The 21,716-nt window shown below is 27.2% G+C and overlaps 6 protein-coding genes across 6 annotated transcripts; 2 read left to right on the top strand and 4 right to left on the bottom strand. All coding sequences in view use genetic code 12, as the record gives it.

The window, feature by feature from the left end:
• Positions 1–147: 147 nt before the first annotated feature.
• Positions 148–1,719, bottom strand: KGF55_002342 (cytochrome P450; the record flags this gene model as incomplete). The annotated part of the gene is made up of 1 exon (XM_051757015.1): positions 148–1,719. The coding sequence occupies one exon, from the start codon at positions 1,717–1,719 to the stop codon at positions 148–150; it is 1,572 nt and encodes a 523-aa protein (XP_051614603.1).
• Positions 1,720–3,701: 1,982 nt separating this feature from the next.
• KGF55_002341 (cytochrome P450) lies at positions 3,702–5,273 on the bottom strand (the record flags this gene model as incomplete). The annotated part of the gene is made up of 1 exon (XM_051757014.1): positions 3,702–5,273. One exon carries the CDS (start codon positions 5,271–5,273, stop codon positions 3,702–3,704), a length of 1,572 nt encoding a protein of 523 aa, XP_051614602.1.
• A 2,989-nt stretch (positions 5,274–8,262) lies between these two features.
• On the bottom strand, positions 8,263–9,921 carry PCK1 (phosphoenolpyruvate carboxykinase; the record flags this gene model as incomplete). Its single annotated transcript, XM_051757013.1, has 1 exon — positions 8,263–9,921. The coding sequence occupies one exon, from the start codon at positions 9,919–9,921 to the stop codon at positions 8,263–8,265; it is 1,659 nt and encodes a 552-aa protein (XP_051614601.1).
• Positions 9,922–11,764: 1,843 nt separating this feature from the next.
• Positions 11,765–14,698, bottom strand: NGS1 (Ngs1p; the record flags this gene model as incomplete). The annotated part of the gene is made up of 1 exon (XM_051757012.1): positions 11,765–14,698. The coding sequence occupies one exon, from the start codon at positions 14,696–14,698 to the stop codon at positions 11,765–11,767; it is 2,934 nt and encodes a 977-aa protein (XP_051614600.1).
• A 579-nt stretch (positions 14,699–15,277) lies between these two features.
• KGF55_002338 (crossover junction endodeoxyribonuclease) lies at positions 15,278–17,143 on the top strand (the record flags this gene model as incomplete). The annotated part of the gene is made up of 1 exon (XM_051757011.1): positions 15,278–17,143. The coding sequence occupies one exon, from the start codon at positions 15,278–15,280 to the stop codon at positions 17,141–17,143; it is 1,866 nt and encodes a 621-aa protein (XP_051614599.1).
• A 223-nt stretch (positions 17,144–17,366) lies between these two features.
• Positions 17,367–21,692, top strand: KGF55_002337 (ubiquitin-protein ligase; the record flags this gene model as incomplete). The annotated part of the gene is made up of 1 exon (XM_051757010.1): positions 17,367–21,692. One exon carries the CDS (start codon positions 17,367–17,369, stop codon positions 21,690–21,692), a length of 4,326 nt encoding a protein of 1,441 aa, XP_051614598.1.
• Between the last annotated feature and the right edge of the window lie 24 nt (positions 21,693–21,716).

Genomic DNA, 21,716 nt, shown 5'->3' with positions numbered 1-21,716 from the left:
CTCAGTTTTTCTCGTTACTTTTTCGTGCTGTAAAATATTTCGAATCAAAAGGAAACTCAGACCAGTGCAAGAGAAGAGTTTACAAGACAAGCTCTATTCAAGAAAATTAAATAACATACGATTTGTATATAATAAATATAGCAGTATTTACGACATTTCAATATTTAAACCATCATATAAACTCATAGTCAAATGAGATAATTTTTTAGGTGGATATTCAACATTTGGATTCATTGATAAATTTGGAAATTCTTGAATTAATCTTGTTGTAACATAACTTGCTTCAGTTAATGCAAATTGTTGACCTAAACAAATTCTTGGGCCACCATTAAATGGAACAAATGCCCAACCTAATTTTCTAGTTTCTGGTTCAAACCATCTTTCAGGTCTAAAAACATTCGCATCTTTACCATAAAATTCTTCTGATCTATGAGTTGAATAAACTGAATAAGTAACTGTAGTATTTTTACGAACTAAAATTGGACTTAAACCATCTGGTCCACCACCACGAGGTAATGTAGTATCTCTAACAGCAAATCTAAAATTTTGAGGAACTGATGGATATAATCTTAAACTTTCATTCAACACGGCTTTTAAATATTCACAATTTTTTAAACTTTCAAAAGTAATTTCTTCAACTCTTGCATCTTTACCAGAACCAAATTTTAAATATAATTCTTCTTTTAATTTTGCATAAACTTCAGGATTTCTTGCTAATTCAAAAAATACAAATGACAACAAACCAGCTGTTGTATCTCTACCTGCAACCAAGATATTTAATAATTGATCTTGTAAAACTTTTGGATCTCTTGTTTGTTTAGCTAATTCATATAAAAAGGTATAACCTTCTTGTTGATCTAATTCTTCGGGAGTTAAACTTAAAGCTTTTTTAACATAATGTTGAGCAAAAGTATGAACAACTTTACAACAATTTTGAAATTTTTTTGGATTTAATAACCAATAAAGTCTTGATAAAAGAGCTCTTGAAGCTAAATAATCTTGAGCAACATTAAAAGATTTTGCAAAATCCTTTTTTCCAGCAAAATCTTTAATTTGAATTCCAATTGTTTCATCTCTTAAAGATTCAACAGATTCTCCAAATAAAAATTCAGTAGCTGAATCAACAGTTAATCTAAAAAATAATTCTTGTAAATCAAAAGTTTTTCCATTATTTTTACGAACATGTTTAAATAAAATTTGCATATGAGGTTCTAACATTTTAACATGACTTATTTGTTCTCTTGCAAATTGTGGTCTTAACATTTGTCTTGAATCTTTCCAACCTTCATTATCTAATGTAAAAATTCCATTTCCTAATAATGGTAAAAATTGAGAATGTCTTAATCCTAAACTAAAATCATTAAATTGAGTTGCTAATAAAGCTTTTATATTTTCTGGATCTTTTGTTGAATATAATTTTGTTGTAAATATTCTAAATGAAAAAGTTGGAATATCAGGATTTTTAACAAATGAATATCTTTCATAAGCATAATCAGTAATTTTACCTTCCTTTTTTTTTTGAATCATTGTAAAAGGTAATTTAAATCCATAAAATCCATCACCTTCTGGATTTGTTTCTGGTTTTGCACCAAGCTTGTTTCTTAAATATATTTCATATATTGCATCAAATATTTTATAAATGACTAGTAATAAAGGTATTGAAATATACCATTTAGTAAGGTATTCAGTTATGATTAAATCATTTATTGATTGTGACATTATATATATAAGTTTGATGTTCTACGTTGTGCTGAGTGAATCTTATCTGGTGTGTTAATTAAAATCAAAGGAATATTAAATTATTTTCAATTTTATTGTGGAGTAGATTGTGATTATACTATATACTAATACTAAATGTTAAATAAGGATCAAAATATGAAATTCTAATGGTTGTAAAAAATGATCTTGATAATTTATATATATAGAATTGTCTACTTATAATATTATAATACACAAATGTTAATTTACATATGAATATAGAATTAGTAAAGTGGGTTAATTTATTACTACTACAGTACTATAATACTATAATACTATAATATAATAACGGATATAATAGATTAAAGTATCACAATAATATTTTAGTCTAAGGATAATAATAATAGAAACGGATAATTCTGTTACTTTATATTGAACTATTTTTTTATCCATTTTTCAAATTCAAATTTATCCATTTTACTATATTGAGTATAATAGTCTAATATCATTATAAACTTATACTCAATAAGATGATAAGCTTTATACCCCTAAAAGTCTATCTATCTAATTCAACAGAGGTTCAATTCTTTTCTCTATCCAACAAATTTGAATCCCCTTGTATATACTGATAGAAAAGATGTCAAAATTGTTTTTATCAATGGTGTGACAAAGACATTTATAAGAAAAAAATTCATGGAATAATAAAATTCACCGTAGCGTAACACAAAAGTAGCATACCGTAGTAGCAAAGTTGTTTTGAATCTCGCATCATTTTACATTAATTGCGATGAAATAGATTTTTTACTTAACTCCTATTATACCTTACTAAAATATAGAGACAACAATAGAATCACAATTTACTTATCAGAACCCGATTACAATATAAACTAAAGCAAAACCCGTTTTCTTTATTCAGCAGAAATAGTTCCTACCCATGATATTACTCTTAAATTTTAGAATTAGCTATTGTTAATTTTATACAAGTTTAATTAAAAGGGTTCTCAAATAACTATTCATATTTTGGTAGATCTTCAGTAGTAATCTATTACCTATAGATTTACTTTCATGAAACTATTTCTTAGGCTGTTGTTAGGATTTAAATTTCATAATCTCATCAGATTTTTCTCATGATCTTAACATTTGATCATATGAACATTGTGTTTGATAAATTTCAAACGTTTCGTAAATTTTTACAAACTCCGATCAGAGATACTAAAAAAAAATAATTAAAGATTGATTGTTATAGATCTGCGGAGTAGAAATACATCATTGAAAAAAAAACGTTTTATGAAGGAATCTGATCGGTTGAAAAATTTAACGGAAAAAACTAAGTGTCTATAAATTTGGCAATAAGAATAATTTTGAACTTGACATATGAATTAAGCTTACAGCTGTTGAGATAATGGTTTGAACAAACTATGATATCCCTTCATAACGTATGTTGTAAAAAATTTATCGACAATTACTTGAAATTCTAATTGGAGCCAAGACAAGTGGAATATTCTTGTGAGGTTGACTATAGCATCATGACAAAAACTCACCTGAAACAAACTGATTTCTAACATCAAATACTGCAAACAATTGACATTCATATTCATCTAAAATTTGCAATTGAGCGGTACTTTGAACAGTCGATGGAAGTCTCAAAATTGTTTTTGGATACCAAATAATACTTAACAATCTTTACATACATTTTTCATTTATATCAATACTTCCAACATCTTAAAAAAACTTCTGCAACAGCCGATGTGATGAATTCTTCATTAGATATTGGTCTATGTTTCATGTTTCGCATTCTAGCTCAATTTTTGGTTGCAAAAAAATCGTTTAAAAACATTCAAGTAGTACATGTCTAAATCTGAGAGAGGTAGGCCCAATTTTAAGTTCAAAAGCATTTAAATATTGAAAACCTAATTTATCAAGAGATGAATATAAATAACAATTGGTGTAAGTACAAGGATAACTAAATTCATGACATCTCAATATTTAAACCATAATTAAATTCATGACATTTCAATATTTAAACCATCAAATAAACTCATAGTTAAATGAGATGATTTTTTAGGTGGATATTTAGTATTTGGATTCATTGATAAATTTGAAAATTCTTGAATTAATCTTGTTGTAACATAACTTGCTTCAGTTAATGCAAATTGTTGACCTAAACAAATACGAGGTCCACCATTAAATGGTAAAAAAGCCCAACCTAATTTTCTAGTTTCTGGTTCAAACCATCTTTCAGGTCTAAAAATAGTAGAATCTTTACCATAAAATTCTTCTGATCTATGAGTTGCATAAACTGAATAAGTAACTGTTGTATTTTTACGAATTAAAACTGGGGATAATCCATCTTTTCCACCACCATGAGGTAATGTTGTATCTTTAATAGCTAATCTAAAATTTTGAGGTACAGAAGGATATAATCTTAAAGTTTCATTTAATACAGCTTTTAAATATTCACAATTTTTTAAACTTTCAAATGTAATTTCTTCAACTCTTGCATCTTTTCCAAAACCAAATTTTGAATAAAGTTCTTCTTTTAATTTTTTAAAAATTTCTGGATTTCTTGCTAATTCAAAAAATACAAATGATAATAATCCAGCTGTTGTATCTCTACCTGCAACTAAAATATTTAATAATTGATCTTGTAAAACTTTTGGATCTCTTGTTTGTTTAGCTAATTCATACAAGAAAACATAACCTTCTTGTTTATCCAATTCTTCTGGAGTTAAACTTAAGGCTTTTTGAACATAATGTTGAGCAAATGTATGAACAACTTTAATACATTGTTGAAAATGTTTTGGATTATATAACCAATATAATTTTTGTAATTTTGATCTAACAGACATTGAATCTTGAGCAGAATTAAAAGATTTTGCAAATTCCTTTTTACCAGCAAAATCTTCAATATGAAACCCAATTGATTCATCCTTAAGTGATTCAACAGATTCTCCAAATAAAAATTCACTTGCTGAATCAACAGTTAATCTAAAAAATAATTCTTGTAAATCAAATGTATTACCTAAATTTTTACGAATATGTTTAAATAATATTTGTATATGAGGTTCTAACATTTTAACATGACTAATTTGTTCTCTTGCAAATTGTGGTCTTAACATTTGTCTTGAATCTTTCCAACCTTCTTTATCTAATGTAAATATACCATTTCCTAAAAGTGGAGCAAATTGAGCATGTCTTAAACCTAAACTAAAATCATTAAATTGTGTAGCTAAAATAGCTTTAATATTTTCAGGATCTTTGGTTGCAAATAATTTAGTTGTAAAAATTTTAAATGAATAAGTTGCGATATTTGGATTTAATAAATTTTCATATCTTTCAACTGAAAAATCTGGTAAAACTCCATCATCTTTTTTTTTAATCATTATAAAAGGCATTTTGAATCCAAAATATCCATCTGATTCGATATTGGTTTCACGTTTTGCACCTAATTTATTTCTTAAATAAATTTCATAAAAAACATCAAATAATTTGTAAACAACTAGTAATAACGGTAATGATATATACCATTTGGTGAGATATTCAATTATATTTAAATCATTAATTGTTAATGACATTTTGAATATGATATATGTTTGATGAAATTGTGTGTTATGCTAATTGATATCTATTTATTTTGTGTTAATTTCTCGTATTGGTTTATGGGGGTAGTTTAAGTATGGACTAATTGAATGAACTATGAATATGAAAAGCTTTGAAAATGATGATATAGTTGGTAAGATCACTTTGATTAAATTGATTAATTTATAAGAGAAATTGAAGTATATTTATAAAATTTAATGTACAAACGTATTTGTATTGTATAATGGGAGATTTTTTATTTGTATCAAGTTAAAGAGTAAGTAGTTTTGTAATCTCAAGGAAATAATAATAAAGTTTATATTATCTATTATAATGTACAATAAATTATTTTAATAGATTACAAAATATAGTCTAATCTGAAACTAATTTAAAACTTAAACAATACTCAAAAGATATAAAAAGTCTGTAGTTATAAAGTGGGTTTATCCAACTATCCATCGTAGGTATTGTTCTATTCTTTGGGTTTTTCAATTACAAATGTTGAAACAATATCTCATTCCCCATTTTTTTGATAGTAGTGTTAATTTACAATAAATCAAGCGTAAAAGTTAAAATATACACCACAAACTACCTCGTTATCTCCAGCCAAAATGTCACAATATCAAATGGTTTTTAAAATCCAACAGGATTAAGAGTATTTCATGTTGAACAAAAACATTTGGTCACTTTAAGATCATCCCTTTAGGTTTCGTGTAAGAATATGATACAGTAAATTTGACTACTATTCGAGACCTAAGGACATTCTTCTACATTTTAAATCTTTCGTTAAATCAATTATCATATTTGGTCCCATTCTTCGATCAATTTTAGCCAATGAATGTGAATTAAATTACTATTACGAATACTAATATACTCCGGATCATAATGACACAAACAAGCAAACTATAGTTACAAAAAATTAATTTAATTTTCACATCATTTTACATTGTTAGTGATAAAGTGGATTGAGAATACAACAATAAACTAAGCCTGTCTTTGTCAATTAACAATCTCAATTTTTTCTAAATTTTTCATCGTTGATTGTTGAATTTACTCAATTACAATAATTGTAGCTCCTTTTTTATTCCATGTAATTATTTGAAAAATTTTACCCCATACTTTAAATAAGGCTTAGGCTAACATTGGCTTTAAAACAAAGATGAGAAAAATAAGGGGAAGTTTCATAGTTGTAGTCAATAGGTCTAGTGATGTAAGAGTAACTTCTTGGTATTGATCATTGATTTTTATTGTACTCATTTCTTATCAAACGTTTGAAATTTCTTGATTGATCATACTAGGTTGGTAGGTATTGTTAAACAAAAAAAAAACTATTGTTTGTAAAAAAAAATATTTCAAAATTTCATTTAATATTTAAGATGAAACAATAGATTTGATCTGTGTCCACATGGTTTGTTATTAAATAAGTTAGTAATTATAGTTGCAAAATGATGAACAATCAATATTTTTATTGAACAATAAGTTGATAAAACTGCCCCTATTTTTCAAGTTTCGAAGTTGATTGATTTTAGGTTGAGAGTTGATAATTAGTTATTTCTTTCGGTGTTATTGGTTATGGGCCAAAAAATAGGCTTTAAAAATTTCATCTACTGTACCTAAATTTTAACTTTAATTTAAGATCCTTTTTTTTATATGGTGTTTGGGGTTACAAAATTGTTATAGATCTTTTGTATTGATGTTTGGATGTAGAATCAAGTTGAAACCTTAAATTTTAAATTACGAGCAAACAGTTATTACATGAATCCAGATATTTGTCTAAATGTAACTGAATTGACATGATTTTCGGTTTTAGAAGGTTTGCAATAACAAAAGGAAATAAAGTTATTTAGTAAAGCAGTAGTAATTGTGTTTTTATATCCTTTGAGTGTACGGCTAAAACATAAATCGATTTAATTTTGATGCAAAATTAAAGGAACAAATTGATCATGCTAGGATTACCATTAGAAGAATGAATTGACTGAGTTATATTTCTCTACATTACAATAGAGTTAATAGAAAGGAAGTGTTGAAAACAAAGAGTATTCATATTTCATATTGATAGTTGGAGATAAATAGTCAAGTTAGAACATATTGATTCTTCAGAAACTGTATCGTTAAATTTTCGTTCACGAGAATTTCAAAGTTTTGAATGTTTCATGAAGAAGTATTACGCATTTTTTCAGTTGTTTCGGTGAGTCATGTTTGAAGCAGTTTTTATAGTATCAAGATTATCGATATGACTGCCATGCCTCTTTATTAAGTTTCACCTCCTTTGATGCGTTTGTCATAACTAGTTTAAAATATAGAATAATTTGATTCCACCTTAAATAGAATTGTAAGATACAAAATCTAGAATTAGTTGAGGACAGAATTTTGTTTCTCCATTTTCTTTATCTTGAACAGTCACCACTATCATGTTGAGAACACAAACATTAACTTGTTCAAACTCGAATCTGTGCTCCTTCTATTGCTATCACAAAATATTGAAAATTCTAATGTTTGTCCAGTATCAATTTCATCCCTTTACTGTACAAAATCATGCTTAATCAGACATTACTTTACATTTCTGCTCATCGAAGGGATATTAGAAGTATAAACCCCTACTTGAATTAGTTCTACTAATTTATCATCAATTGAATCCAGAATTAATTAGATTAAATCCAATGTGCAAGAAATGGTGATAAACTCAAACTATTGTATAGACGAATTGTAGTTGAGTTTGAACTTGGATTTTAAGTTGGTGGCTATGGAAACTTGATAAATCATTAATTCATTTCGAACATTCCATTCGTAGTTTGATGTTTGATATATCACTTAAAATTATGATATTTTACTTCCAAGGTGGGCACAAATTTACGAGTTTTCAAGTTTTATATAGTAGTTAAGATAAAAAGCTTACAAAAATAATAGATTTCGAAATAAATGATTGTATTAAATTTGAAAATTCCTATTTATAAAATATCCATCCTATTTAGAAACAAAACAAAATTATATTTCTGGAGCAGCTTTTTTAACTTCTTCTGAAGCTTGATCAGAATATTTTTTGAAATTTTCATTGAATTTTTTACCTAATGATTTAATTTCTTGTTCAAAAGCATCAACACCTTGAGTCCAAGCTTTAGTTGGATTTAAAATTTCTGATGGTACACCAGGACAAGATTTTGGAACATGTAAATTAAAAGTTGGGAAAGTTTCATATTCAACTTTTGATAATTCACCTGAATGAATAGCATCTAATATAGCTCTTGTATATTTCAATGAACATCTTTTACCACCTCTTGCAGCTGAAGCACCAACCCAACCAGTATTTAATAACCAAGCATTAGCATTATGTTGTGAAATTTTATCTGATAATTGTTGAGCATATTTCATTGGATGTAAAACTAAAAATGGTTGACCAAAACATGCTGAAAAAGTAGCTTGTGGTTCAGTAACACCTTCCTCAGTACCAGCCATTTTGGAAGTATAACCTGAAATAAAATGATACATAACTTGAGCATTTGTTAATTTTGAAACTGGTGGTAAAACACCTGAAGCATCACAAGTTAATAAAATAATATTTGTTGGATGAGTATCAGCTAAACATGGAATTTTAGCAGATGGAATAAAATCAATTGGATAAGCACATCTTGTATTTTCAGTTATTGAAGAATCATTATAATCAACAACTTTAGTTTCTTGATCATAAACAACATTTTCTAAAATAGAACCAAATTTAATTGAATTAAAAATTTCTGGTTCTTTTTCTTGTGATAAATCTAAACATTTAGCATAACAACCACCTTCAATATTAAAAACACCATTATTTGACCAACAATGTTCATCATCACCAATTAATTTTCTATTTGGATCTGCAGATAAAGTAGTTTTACCAGTACCTGATAAACCAAAGAATAAAGTAACATCACCTTTTTCAACACCTTGATTACATGATGAATGTAAAGTTAAAACTTGATGTTTTATAGGCATTAAATAAAACATAACAGTAAAAATACCTTTTTTCATTTCACCAGCATATTCAGTACCTAATATAACCATTTCCATATCTTTAAAATTAATTTCAACTGATGTAGATGATGTCATACCTTTAGTATGAACATTTGCTGGGAATTGACCAGCATTATAAATAGTAAAATCTGGTTCACCAAAATTAGCTAATTCTTCTTCAGTTGGTCTAATTAACATATTAGTCATAAATAAAGCATGATAAGCTCTTGCACAAATAATTCTAACTTTAATTCTATATCTTGGATCCCAACCAGCATAAGCATCAACAACAAATAATTTTTCTCTTGTTCTTAAATAATCTAAAGCTCTTGATCTTGAAATTTTCCAAGTTAATTCATCAACTTGTTTATTTACTGGACCCCACCAAATATTTTGAGTTGAAGTTTCTTCATCAACAATTCTTTTATCACTTGGTGATCTACCAGTTTTTTTACCTGAATAAGCCATTAAAGCACCAGTTGAAGAAATTGTTGTACCTTTTTCTAATAAACCATCTTCATATAAAGTTGGAGCTGGAGCATTATGTCTAATAATAGTATCATTAGCTAAACTTAATTTTTTAACTAATGGATCTTGAGTAGTTTTAATTGAACGATGATTATCGAAATTTATAGTTGATTCAACAGCAGATGGTGACATTTTGTTGATTTATGTATTGTATGAATATATGAATATATGAAATAATTTAAAAATGAAATTGAATTCAGTAAATTTCAAATGCTATAAAAAATTGATATTTAAAAATAACAAATTTGGAGGATATCTTCGATCATTTATATAATTTATTTTTTTTCAACATTTTCTATTTTTGCTTTCTAATAAATTGAAATATTTTTCTCTTTTCATATGCTTAATAGTTGTTACACAAAAATAGTACAAACTAACATATGTTTTTTTTTTTTAAATGTTACTTTGTTTTACATAATTAAATGATCCTAAATTGATTTCTTATTTCTAAGGGTGCATTGAATCAAATCGAGAGAGTCAGCTGAAAAGGATTAAGAAAAGGCTGTTAATCTTGCTCTAATTGGCAATTCAATTTCAAAGTTTGGGTATCTTATAGAACGCTCATTTTGAAAATGTATGCGTTAAAATATAAATAAATAAATAAAAATAAAAAAATAAATAAAAAAGAAAATATGGGGTAAAAATGTATTGAATAATCCGATAGAGGCCGACTTTAATATATTTACAATATACTGTATGCTCATTTCTCCTATGTTTGAAGTATCGAGATAAATAGAGACTCAATTAGTAAAGTTGATGCTGGTATAGCTTCCTACTTGAAGGTAAAGCCTTGTTTTCAGCAAGTACTCAAGTTCAATTGATTTTAAACAAGCTTATTGAATTGAAGGTGAAAATATAGGAAGAATAAACAATTAAAAAGTAAAAAATACCGCAAGGCTTTACAACTTTACTACTGTATTGTAGCATATTAATTCGTTTTAACTCTACGATATCTCACTCTATTCTCGAAAACAATTTAATAAAGAATACCGAGCTCTACTAACTGGGCTAGTATTATCGTATTTAACTCTCCGACTTCATCCGTATAGTATTAAAAACTATTTTTTGTTCTATACAGTAAAATAGTAATTTACGATCTTTGTGTTACAATAAACGAATTTACAACGATTTTTTACTCTTTTGATTAGGCTTAGCTTATAAGCTTAGTAGAAAATATAATAAGACTAAGCGATATATTATTATTAGCACTATAAAGTGTGTATTAATAGATAAATATCAAAAAGGAGGAGAAGATTATGTATTAGGTTGGATAAAATTAGTCCCGGGCACCCAAAATATGTGGAACTATTTCAACAAATTCTTTTTCCTAACCAACAGAACTTCTAAGTTTGAGTGCATAAATGGTAGAGAATATAATAAGATGTTGGATGTATCTGTAAAAAGTCTAATTGACTCTCAATGAGCTTTGATTATCTAACTAATTTGCCTGAATGAAATTGATATTTCAATTGAGATATCATTCATATCGTGATTTCCGTTGCTCCACCTTTTGCTACCAATTGACCCACTATATAAAATTTACGAATTCAGTGTCACCGATTCAGCAATGTAATGGATGAATGGAGAGAAAAAACATATTCTTACACAAAAACTCGGACAAACTGATTCTTTTTTTTCCGATCGGATTCTAGACCGTTTTTTTCAATTGATTTATTTTTTTGCAACCAAAATAAAAAAATAAAGAATTGATTTCGGATAAATATAAAACTCGTTTCACGTTTGATTATAATACATTGAAAGATCGTACTAAATACTTTATATAATGTCAACAGAATAAATCATGTATGGTCGTACGGATGTCTATTTTTGTGCAGATGGGACCGAATTGAAAAGTGAAACATTCTAGCCTAAAATCATATTTCTATTTTAGTATTCTCTCGTAAATTTATACATTTCCATTCGTACTCATTTTAAATGAATATGAGACTGAAATAATAATAAAATAAAAGTGGATCTAATTTTCCGATATAAATTTTTGACCATAATAATCATAATATTTTTTCCATTTTTTAAAACCAATATCTTCAATAGATTTTATAGATTTATCATTTGGTACATCAATCATTATACATGAATTTATATCATTTAAATTTTTATTCGTTGAATCTGAATCACTATTACTTGATGCATTTGAATTTGAACTTTTTAACATAGTTATTGCACTACAAACCAATCCATATTTAAAAATATCAATTAAATTTGAATAACTTTCATCTATCACTGGAGCTACTATACCACCAATCAATGGTAAATTTTGTTGTTGTTGTTGTTGTTTTTGTCCTTGGTCATTATTATTTTCAATTAATGATTCATCAATACATTGATCAATGAATGGAAAATATTTTGAAATTTTAGATTTATTTGTAAATAATATAATTGAACCAATAATATTTTGAGAATTTGGTTCTAATGCAATAATAATTTTAATTTCATTTGGAATTTTATTATTTAAATTTATATTTGAATAATAATTTTTTAAATTATTATCATCATTATTATTTAATAATTTTTTTAATTGTATTAAATCATTACATATATCAAATCTAACTCCAACAATCATTAATTCTTTTAATATCTTTTGTGGAACTTGCCAATCAATTAATTTTAATGTCATTATCCATTTTTCTTTTGAATTATTATTATTAAAATCCCATCCTAAATTTTTGAAAAATTTAATTGAATTTAAATTTTTATTTCCTGGAAACATTATAAGGGGAAATGATGAACCTAATCTTATTTCTAAACAATGTTTTTCTTTATTTAAATATCTTATTGCTCTTGCTGTTAAATTTTTTCCAATACTTTGAAATCTTTTTGATTTTTCGACTATTATATATATAATATGACCTATATTATTTTCAACCCAAGTTAATACAATTCCATATAATATATTTAATGAAGAATTTCTAATAACAAAATGTTTTTGATTTGAAGTTATTAATAATCCTCCTAATCTTTTATAAAATTGTTCATCATTATAATTTATTGAATCATTAGAATCATCAATTTCATTATTTTCTTTCCATAAATTTATTAAGCTTTGAAAATCTCTTTTCATATCAAATTCATCAACTAACCATCTTCTTTTAATTTGTTGTTTCAGTTTTATTGTTTGTTGATGTTGTTGTTCTATTTCTTCATGTGATCTTAGCTTTTTATGAACAAAATTTTTTATTTCCTCTCCTGGTATACAACCTTCAGGTTCAAAATCTCCCATTATTAAATCAACAACTTTTTCAAGTGCATTTTTTGTATAATCATAACAACATATATATGCACTTCCCATATTTTTATCATAAAAAAAATCATATGGTGACAGTGTTGCAACTATTATTAATGGTTTTTTTAATTGTGAAAATCCATCCCTTCTATTAAATGATGATGGACTTGCTCCACATAACATTGATACATATTTTACAATTCCACTTTGATACATATTTCTTGAAACTTCACTTGTGAAAACTATAATTATTTTAGATTTTTCAATTAATGATTCATGTAATGGTGTTAAACCATTTGCAGTATATGTAGTATGTAAAACAACATATTTTTTATTTTTATTTAATTTATGATTTGATAAATATTCTCCAAAACATTGAAAAACTTCTTCACCAGTAAATAATCTTTCTGTTGAAGCATGTTTCTTTTTAGGAATTATTGGCATTAAAAGTGGACTTAAAACTAATATTGATTCAATTTCATTTGATTTAAAATGTTTCGGTAGTGGTAATAAATTATTATAATCTCGTACTAAAGTAATTGATTTTTGATAAGCTAATGATGATAATTGTTGATGTTTTGACCATTGTTCAGGAAATTCTAATTTAAATAATGTAGGATATTGTTTAGCAGATACTGATCCATTAGGGAAAATATCTTTCCAAGTAGGTAATCTTTTTTGTAAATTTTCTATTCTATTCAAACTTGCTAATACTGTTTCTTCATCTAAGTTTCCATTTCTTAAACCTAATCTTATAGAATCTATTGCTTCGTTTTGTAATTTTAAATCATGACAAACCATTACTAAATCACATCCTGCATTTATTGCTAATATTACACCTTGACCTAATCCAATTGAATGATATAATGCTTCCATTTCTAAACATTCACTTATTACAAACCCTTTAAAATTTAAATCTCCTCGTAGTAAATTATTTAAAATTATAGGTGATAAACATGCATGAGTTTCATCAGGACTAATATTTGGTACAGCACAACCAGCAGCACTAACTCCATCCAATACATTCGATTCAATCAAAGTTTGAAAAGGTATTGAATTAAATTGTTTTAATTGATTTAAAGATTCTCCAATAACAGGTAATTCCAATAAAGAATCAACATTTGCATTCCCCATTCCTGGAAAATGTTTTCCAACTGTAAATAATCCACCATCTTTTAAACCTTTTGCACACATTAATCCATATTTTTGTACTGATTCTAAAGTTGTACCAAAACTTCTAACTCCTAATAATTGATGAGATAATTTAGTAACAACATCTAAAACAGGTCCTAAAATTATACTAAATCCAATTTTTTTTAATTCTATAGCTATAGCTTTTGAAATTTCATATACTAAATTTGGATCTCCTGTAGCAGCTAATGCCATTGCACTTGGATATTGAGTTAAAAATTCAGGATCAAATAAACTATTCATAATTCCTCCTTCTTCATCTATTGCAAACATTAAAGGATATTTATATCTACCTTGAGTAAAAGCAATATATTGTAAATCTTTTATTAATTTAGACATTTGTTCTACATTTATAGCATTTTTTCTTGATAATATCATTGATGATATTTTTTGTTCAACTATTAAATGATAAGCTTGTGAAGTAACTTTTGTTCCTTGAAAACCACCACATAATAAATGACCCGCTCTTTCCTCCATTGTTTTAAATAAGGTACTTTAATTAGATTAATTTCATGAATGAATGTATGAATAGATGTTATTTGAAAGATGATAGTACTGTAGATATTAAGTTGTAAAATTCTGATGTATTGATCTTAAAACTAAAGTACTTAAAGTAAATAAATGGAACAAAACAAGATCGTAAATAATTTCATTACACTAAATCGAAGAATTGATATAGACTCACCTCCACAATCAATAGAATCAAAATTTTGATTATCTTCTAGACAAGTGTAAAGGCTCAATGTTAGACCTTTAATTTTAAAGACAAAATGGCTTCCAATACCAGCCCATATAGAGTTAAAGTTTTATGGTTGGTTATTCATTATTCATGAAATCAAATGGAATTATGAAAACCTTTGAAAGCTTCCTGCAGATAAAGTTTTCTTTAAACTCCGGTAATATTAATCGCAGTTACGAATAATAATATCAGAGAGTTTCAGATTTTATTTTAATACATATTATCGTTTATTCAATACGTTCTTTGCTGGAAATACTCGATCTTTGAAGCATTAATACGAACTACATTGACTACCACATATAAATGTTGATTTCCATATGGGTATACCTGAATTATGGGACGTACTAGCCCCTGGATTTGATACAAGAATATCTTTAGATCAATTAGTAGATGATCATATTAAAAAATATGGTAGAACACCAAGAGTTGCATTAGACGCGTATTTATTTATATTTCAATCAAATCATAGTTCAATCCCTGAAGATGATGTTGGAAATATTATGATTCAAAATTTTATGTCTAAAATATTAGCATTAATAGGATTAAATATATCTGTACTTGTTGTATTTGATGGAATTTTAAAACCAGATAAGACAAGAAATGGGATTGCTTTAGATTATGAAAATGAATTAACCAAGTTAAAAGAAAATGAAGATTTTTCGGAACATAATCCATTTGTTGAAAATTTGAAACGAATTTTGAAAAGTCAAAAAATAGAATATGTTCAAGCAGTAGCTGAAGGTGAAGCTCAATGTGCTCATATTCAAAAATTGAAAATTGTTGATTATGTCATTACAAACGATGTTGATGCTTTAGTTTTTGGAGCAACAAAAGTTTTGAGAAATTATAGTAGATTCCTTGAAGATATTGGTCCTGGTTCACCAACTAAAGATGGAACTTTGAAACAGAAATATTATGTAACTCCTGTTGATATGAAGAATGTGGAAGAAAAAACTGGATTGAATAGAGAAAGATTAGTATTTCTTGCATCATTGAGAGGTGGGGATTATTCATCAGGAGTTTCGAGAGTTGGAAAAATAAACGCAAAAAATTTAGCTTTATGTGGAACATCATTCTCAATGTTTTATAATAGAAAAATAACGAAACAAGAAGAGAAAGAATTGAAAAAGTATAATACAACTTTTGAACCTCCACCTGATTTTGCTATGGAACTTCGTGATTGTTTCGTGAAAAATGATGTAGTTTCTATTAGCCCTTGGAAATATATGAAAGATAGATCCACAAGAAAAATTGCATTTGATATTTTTTTAAGAAAAATGAATGATAATTTAAAACAACCAAATCGACATATTTTTGGAAGAAATTTATCAGTTGAAAATTTGAAATTTGATGAATATTATGTGTTATTATATTTTTTTCCATTTGTAAATAAACAATTACCAATATTTCTTCCAGATACATTGAGTTTTGGTGAACTCAAAACAGATTTCAAAATTGAAATAACCAGTGAAGAAGAGATGTTTAGAATAAGTGAGATTGAAGGTATGAAATTTGATGAAGACACTTCTTTCATTGTTTTAGGTTCAAATGAATTGTTTATTCCTGAAGACTACGAATTTAACGTTAGATACATCATTTTTAAATTAGCAACCAAAAGCGAGGTTATCAAAATAACAAACGATAAAATTGAAAATGATGTGGAATTGATGATGTTGAAATATTCTAATGAAGAGATTACAAAGTTGTATCCTAAATGCATAGAGTTTAGAAGATTATCTGAATCCCCAGAGAAGAGACTTGAAAGTGAAAGTTATATTTGGGTTCCCAAATCATTATTGAATTTATTCTGTCCCGATAAAGTATCTTCATATGATAAGGCAAAAGAAGCTAATGAGTATTACAAAAAACATGGGGTTTCAAGACAAACATCAACATTGGATTCACTTTTAAATTCTCCGACTAAACGAAATGGAGGTCTAGATAATTCACCAAATAAAAAGCTCAAATTGATTGATTTAACTCCTATCCCAACTCCTGTTTTTGATTCATTGGGCTCACCAAAAAAGTCTTCCACAAAAGGGTCTCCAACTAAATTTTCCCCAACGAAAAGAAAGAGAGTTAAAAAAGTAGTTCTTGCTGCTGGTCAGCAAACGTTAACAAATTTCTTTCCTATAAAACAAAAAGTTGAAGAGGTGAATCCATTTCTTGAACCAAATACCTGATGATGATAATATTTCATTTCTTTCTTAAATCATTCTTAAATGTATAGATTTTAAACTCACGTTTTAGACTCATGTCAAATTTTTTGATTTCTTTGATCATTATCTTTAATTGTATAAATTTTGCAGCAATTACGTTTTAAGATCTTGTGAGTGAAAAAAAAAAATTGAAGTTAGCAGCAAAATTACTATCAATAACGCTTTTGCAAACTCTGTATTTAAACCCATGTCCAACATAGATGACTTTGAATTTACTGGTAACTTAGGCTATAACGGTTTAGACGTTACGCTAAACTATTTCACAAATCAACCAGATATCACCAAAATCACGAATCCAGATTTAATTGTTATTTTCAAATCATTAAGTAAAAAAGATCCAAAGACCAAGGAAAAAGCTCTTCAAGAGTTATTATCATTCATTAAAGATCAAGATCCAAAAATATTTGATGATCCAATTTTACAATGTTGGGTTCAATTGTATCCCAAAATATCTATAGATAATTCCAAGACAGTGAGATCATTAACTCATCAAATACAAGGTTCCCTTCTACAATCAATAGGTAGTAAAAATTATGGGAAATATTTAAAAACAACCATTCCGATATGGTTAATGGGAATTTTTGATCCAGATAAATCAGTATCAAATATAGCTAGTTCAAAATTATTAGAAAATTTTCAAGGTGATCAAAGTAAAATTGATAAAATTTGGGAAATTTTTGAAGATCAAATTTTAAATTTAGTTGGAACAATTATAAATGTTGAACAACCTGAAACAATATCTGATCCAAGGTATACTAATGAATCAGAAGTTCAAATTAAATATGATCGAGTTTTAAATATTGCTTTGCAAATTTTATTAAAATTAATAAAAAATTCATCGAAAAAGACTTTAGAAATCAATACAATTATAGAACTGGACTCAATTTGGCAAAGTTTGACAACCAGTGTGGAAGAGGAAACTATGAATTTAGGATTATTTAAAACTATTTTGATCTTAATTTTAAGAATATTTAACAATGAAAAAGTCGAATTTGATACGAAGTCGATATACAAACCTATCGGCAAATCAATTTTGAAAATTAAATTTAGCAAACAGAAACCTGCTTTGATTTACTCATCAGTTATAATCCCATTTTGGGAAGTGCTACTAAATCTAACCCGTTTTGCAATAATTAATAAAGAGAAGAAAAACTTTTGGGAGTATAGTAGTAAAAGTCCACTGAGACTTAAGAGTTATTTTGAATTAGGTTGCTGTGATCTGGATCCCAAGTATTTTGAAATACTATTTTCATTATTCAGAGAGATAAGAGATAACAATATTGATGTTGTCACCTTTTCGAGTGAAAAAGATTCTGATTTTTATATCAACAACTTGTTAATTCAATACGAAAAGATTCGTGATAGTTTTAAACCGGGATGTTTAAAGTGTTTACTAAAGTTTATATCATTATTTGATTCTGATGAATTGCCGAAAGTATTAGAGAAGGTGATAGACAATTTGAGTCGAATAAGAAATAAATTAACTAGAAATGATATTCAAAATCAAATTTGCGATTATGAAAATTCAGATAAATTATCTTCTGCCTTTGAAACATTAAATAAAGTCATACAAACATCTCCTGATAAATACACTGAAACTTTCATATCAAATTATTTTCAAATTTTAAAAACTTCTGGATTTGAAGAAAACATTGAAGATTTGATTGAAGTTACAATTACGAAATGGGAGGATAAGCAAATAGAAGATCCAATAATGTTGAACTACACATTACCTTATGTTGAGGTAATGAAAAAATTTGCACCAAGAATGAAGGACGTTACATACAAAATAGTCAATAATGTGAAAGGTCAAAGTCTGTTTGACTTAATCAATACCATCAATAAGGAAAATTTGTTACAACCACAAGACTTATCAGATTTGATAAATGATGTCTATGATCAATTTACGATTAATGATGACAAAGATTTCTTTTTGTCCAAAGTAGAAGTTGATATAGACGAGAGGAAATATCCAAATATTTACAAATATATCCAAAACAAATCTACCACTGATACTCTTGATCCATCATATTTAAACAAATTAATAGAGAAAAGTGACACAAAAGCTTTGGAATCAATAATAGAACATCTCGACCTTGATTCATCATTCGTTTTTATGAATACAATCTCGAATCATTTGTCGCTCATAATTGACTTAAATATAGATCAAATTTTGCACACAGCTTGGAGCAACGTTGATGAACTGAAACAATTTTTAAATTCACTAAAAGAAGACTATCAAGAGATTTATTTTGATTCAATGATTCGATACTTGAGTTCATGCTCCATTCAAACCAAATTGGATTCTTTGGTTAATTTTGTTAGAGATGATCTGTTACCAATCGATTTAATATTTGACACCTTCGGTTCATCAATAAATAATTTATCACCTTTCGAAATTGCGATATCCAACCCGTTAGACCTGGCTATATACTTAAGTGATTACGGATCGAAACCTTTGGTAGAGATCATACCCATTTTAACTAAGTTTTTATTCAAAGTGAATAGCAACAATGAGAAATTACAAACATTGATGATGGTTGGAAAGGAATATATAAAAGATTTTTTATTTATACAAAATTTAAGTGATGAAGTCGAAAAAGACTTACAAGAAATTTTAAGTTCATCACATGAGGTACCATTAGACATCATATTGGGAGACAAAAATCAACTTGTTGAATTAACTGATGGTAATAGTCTTATGGCATTTTATGCTGCACGAGTTCTAACCGAACAAGTCGAAAATCAAACGGAGAGTATGAGTTTATCACAATTCGAACTGACCACCATCAATTTGAACCAATTGGTCAAGACGCCTTTCAAATTTATTGCTGTCATCAACGGGTTTAAAAAATTCATACATTCGAAATTGTTTGATCGTATTAGAAATTACGTCTTCTCCGAAATTTTGGTTGTTAAAAAAGAAGAAGATATCTTGACATTAGGCTTGAAATGGATTACAATGATTATTCCGTTTATGTCGAATGACCATATTACTGAAGCTGATATCTTTCCAGTTGTTAAATTATCAATGGTTTTGAAACAAATCGATAGTTGGTTTGACTCATCAATTTCGTACGATGCTGCATTTATTGACATGAGAATTCAGGCATTAAAGTTTTTAGCTCTTTTACCAAATGTTCAGCGAAATTTACCTGATTCATATTATGACTTAATCAACAAAATTTTGAGTGATAACCTCGACATGGCTGACGATAGAATTGACTTAAAATATTACACACTTAAAGCTTATGTCAGTTTAGATAAGGAGAAAGAATATTTGGAAAATCAAGATGAAAGGTTGCTCGAAATATTTACCAACACTACTGAAGCGAATGTTCACATTTCCTACATAGTAGAGGAAGTTTTGAAAAAAGCACTTATACAATCAAAAATTCCAATCAGTACACTAAAATCAAATCAACCACAAATTCTTCAATTATTTTCAAAAAGTTCATCAATCACTGTTCAAAGGCTATGTGTGTTTTTCTTATCTCAAATATATGAAAATGAGAAAGATGATTTTATTGTTGAGTATCAATTATCGAAAGATGAAAATAAGAAAGCTCAGTTACCATCAGAACTTTTGCAAATTATAGCTGAATTTAAAATTGAGGAAAATCATCAACTTTCAAGGTACATGCTTTCGTGGTTATTAATATCAAGTTTCTTCAAAGACATTACTATATCTATTCGTAATAGTTACTTGAATCAAATATTGGAACACAAAGACCTTCAAAATTTGCTTTACTTGATATTCGAGCATATTGATATAAATAACAAATTTATGTTGCCTTTACCAACTCAAGATTTTTCGCATTATGATATCATCCGAACGGATTATCACGACTTAGATTATAATTTAAAGTTAATTGGATTGAACATATACTATAATTTTTTAAGATATAGTGGATTTCAAGTTCAAATGTGGTTTCAAGAAATAAGGGATAGACAATTACAAATGAAGGTTGAAAAACTTACAACGCAATATTTATCACCACCAATTATAAATGAAATTCTTCAACTGGTAGATGATGAGAAAGATAAATTACAAGGTAAGGAAGATAATTTAACTATCAAAGTTAATTTTGTATCAAATGAAATTAAAACTACGTACATTGTTGATGAACAAAAATTGGAAATGGTTATAAAAATTCCTGTGCTTTACCCATTGGAAAATGTTATACTTGATGGACCTTCCAGAGTAGGTGTAAAAGAAAATAGATGGAAAGCTTGGATACTAGCATCTCAAAAGATATTAACTTTACAAAATGGATCCATAATTGATTCAATTGAACTATTTTGTAAAAACATTAATTTACATTTTTCAGGATTTGAGGATTGTGCAATTTGTTATTCAATTTTACACCAAGACTTATCATTACCTTCAAAGACATGTCAAACTTGTAATAATAAATTCCACGCTGCTTGTTTATACAAATGGTTCAAGAGTTCAGGAAATTCCACTTGTCCATTATGTCGTTCGGCATTTAATTTCAAATATAGAGGCTAGTTAATCAATTCATCATATAGTACA

The sequence above is a fragment of the Candida pseudojiufengensis genome (assembly GCF_024610245.1).
Source record: "Candida pseudojiufengensis strain CBS 10847 chromosome Unknown scaffold5, whole genome shotgun sequence".
Classification (NCBI taxonomy): domain Eukaryota; kingdom Fungi; phylum Ascomycota; class Pichiomycetes; order Serinales; family Debaryomycetaceae; genus Lodderomyces; species Lodderomyces pseudojiufengensis.
Note: the sequence above shows the minus strand (reverse complement) of the source record. Positions and strands in the feature narration are given on the sequence as shown.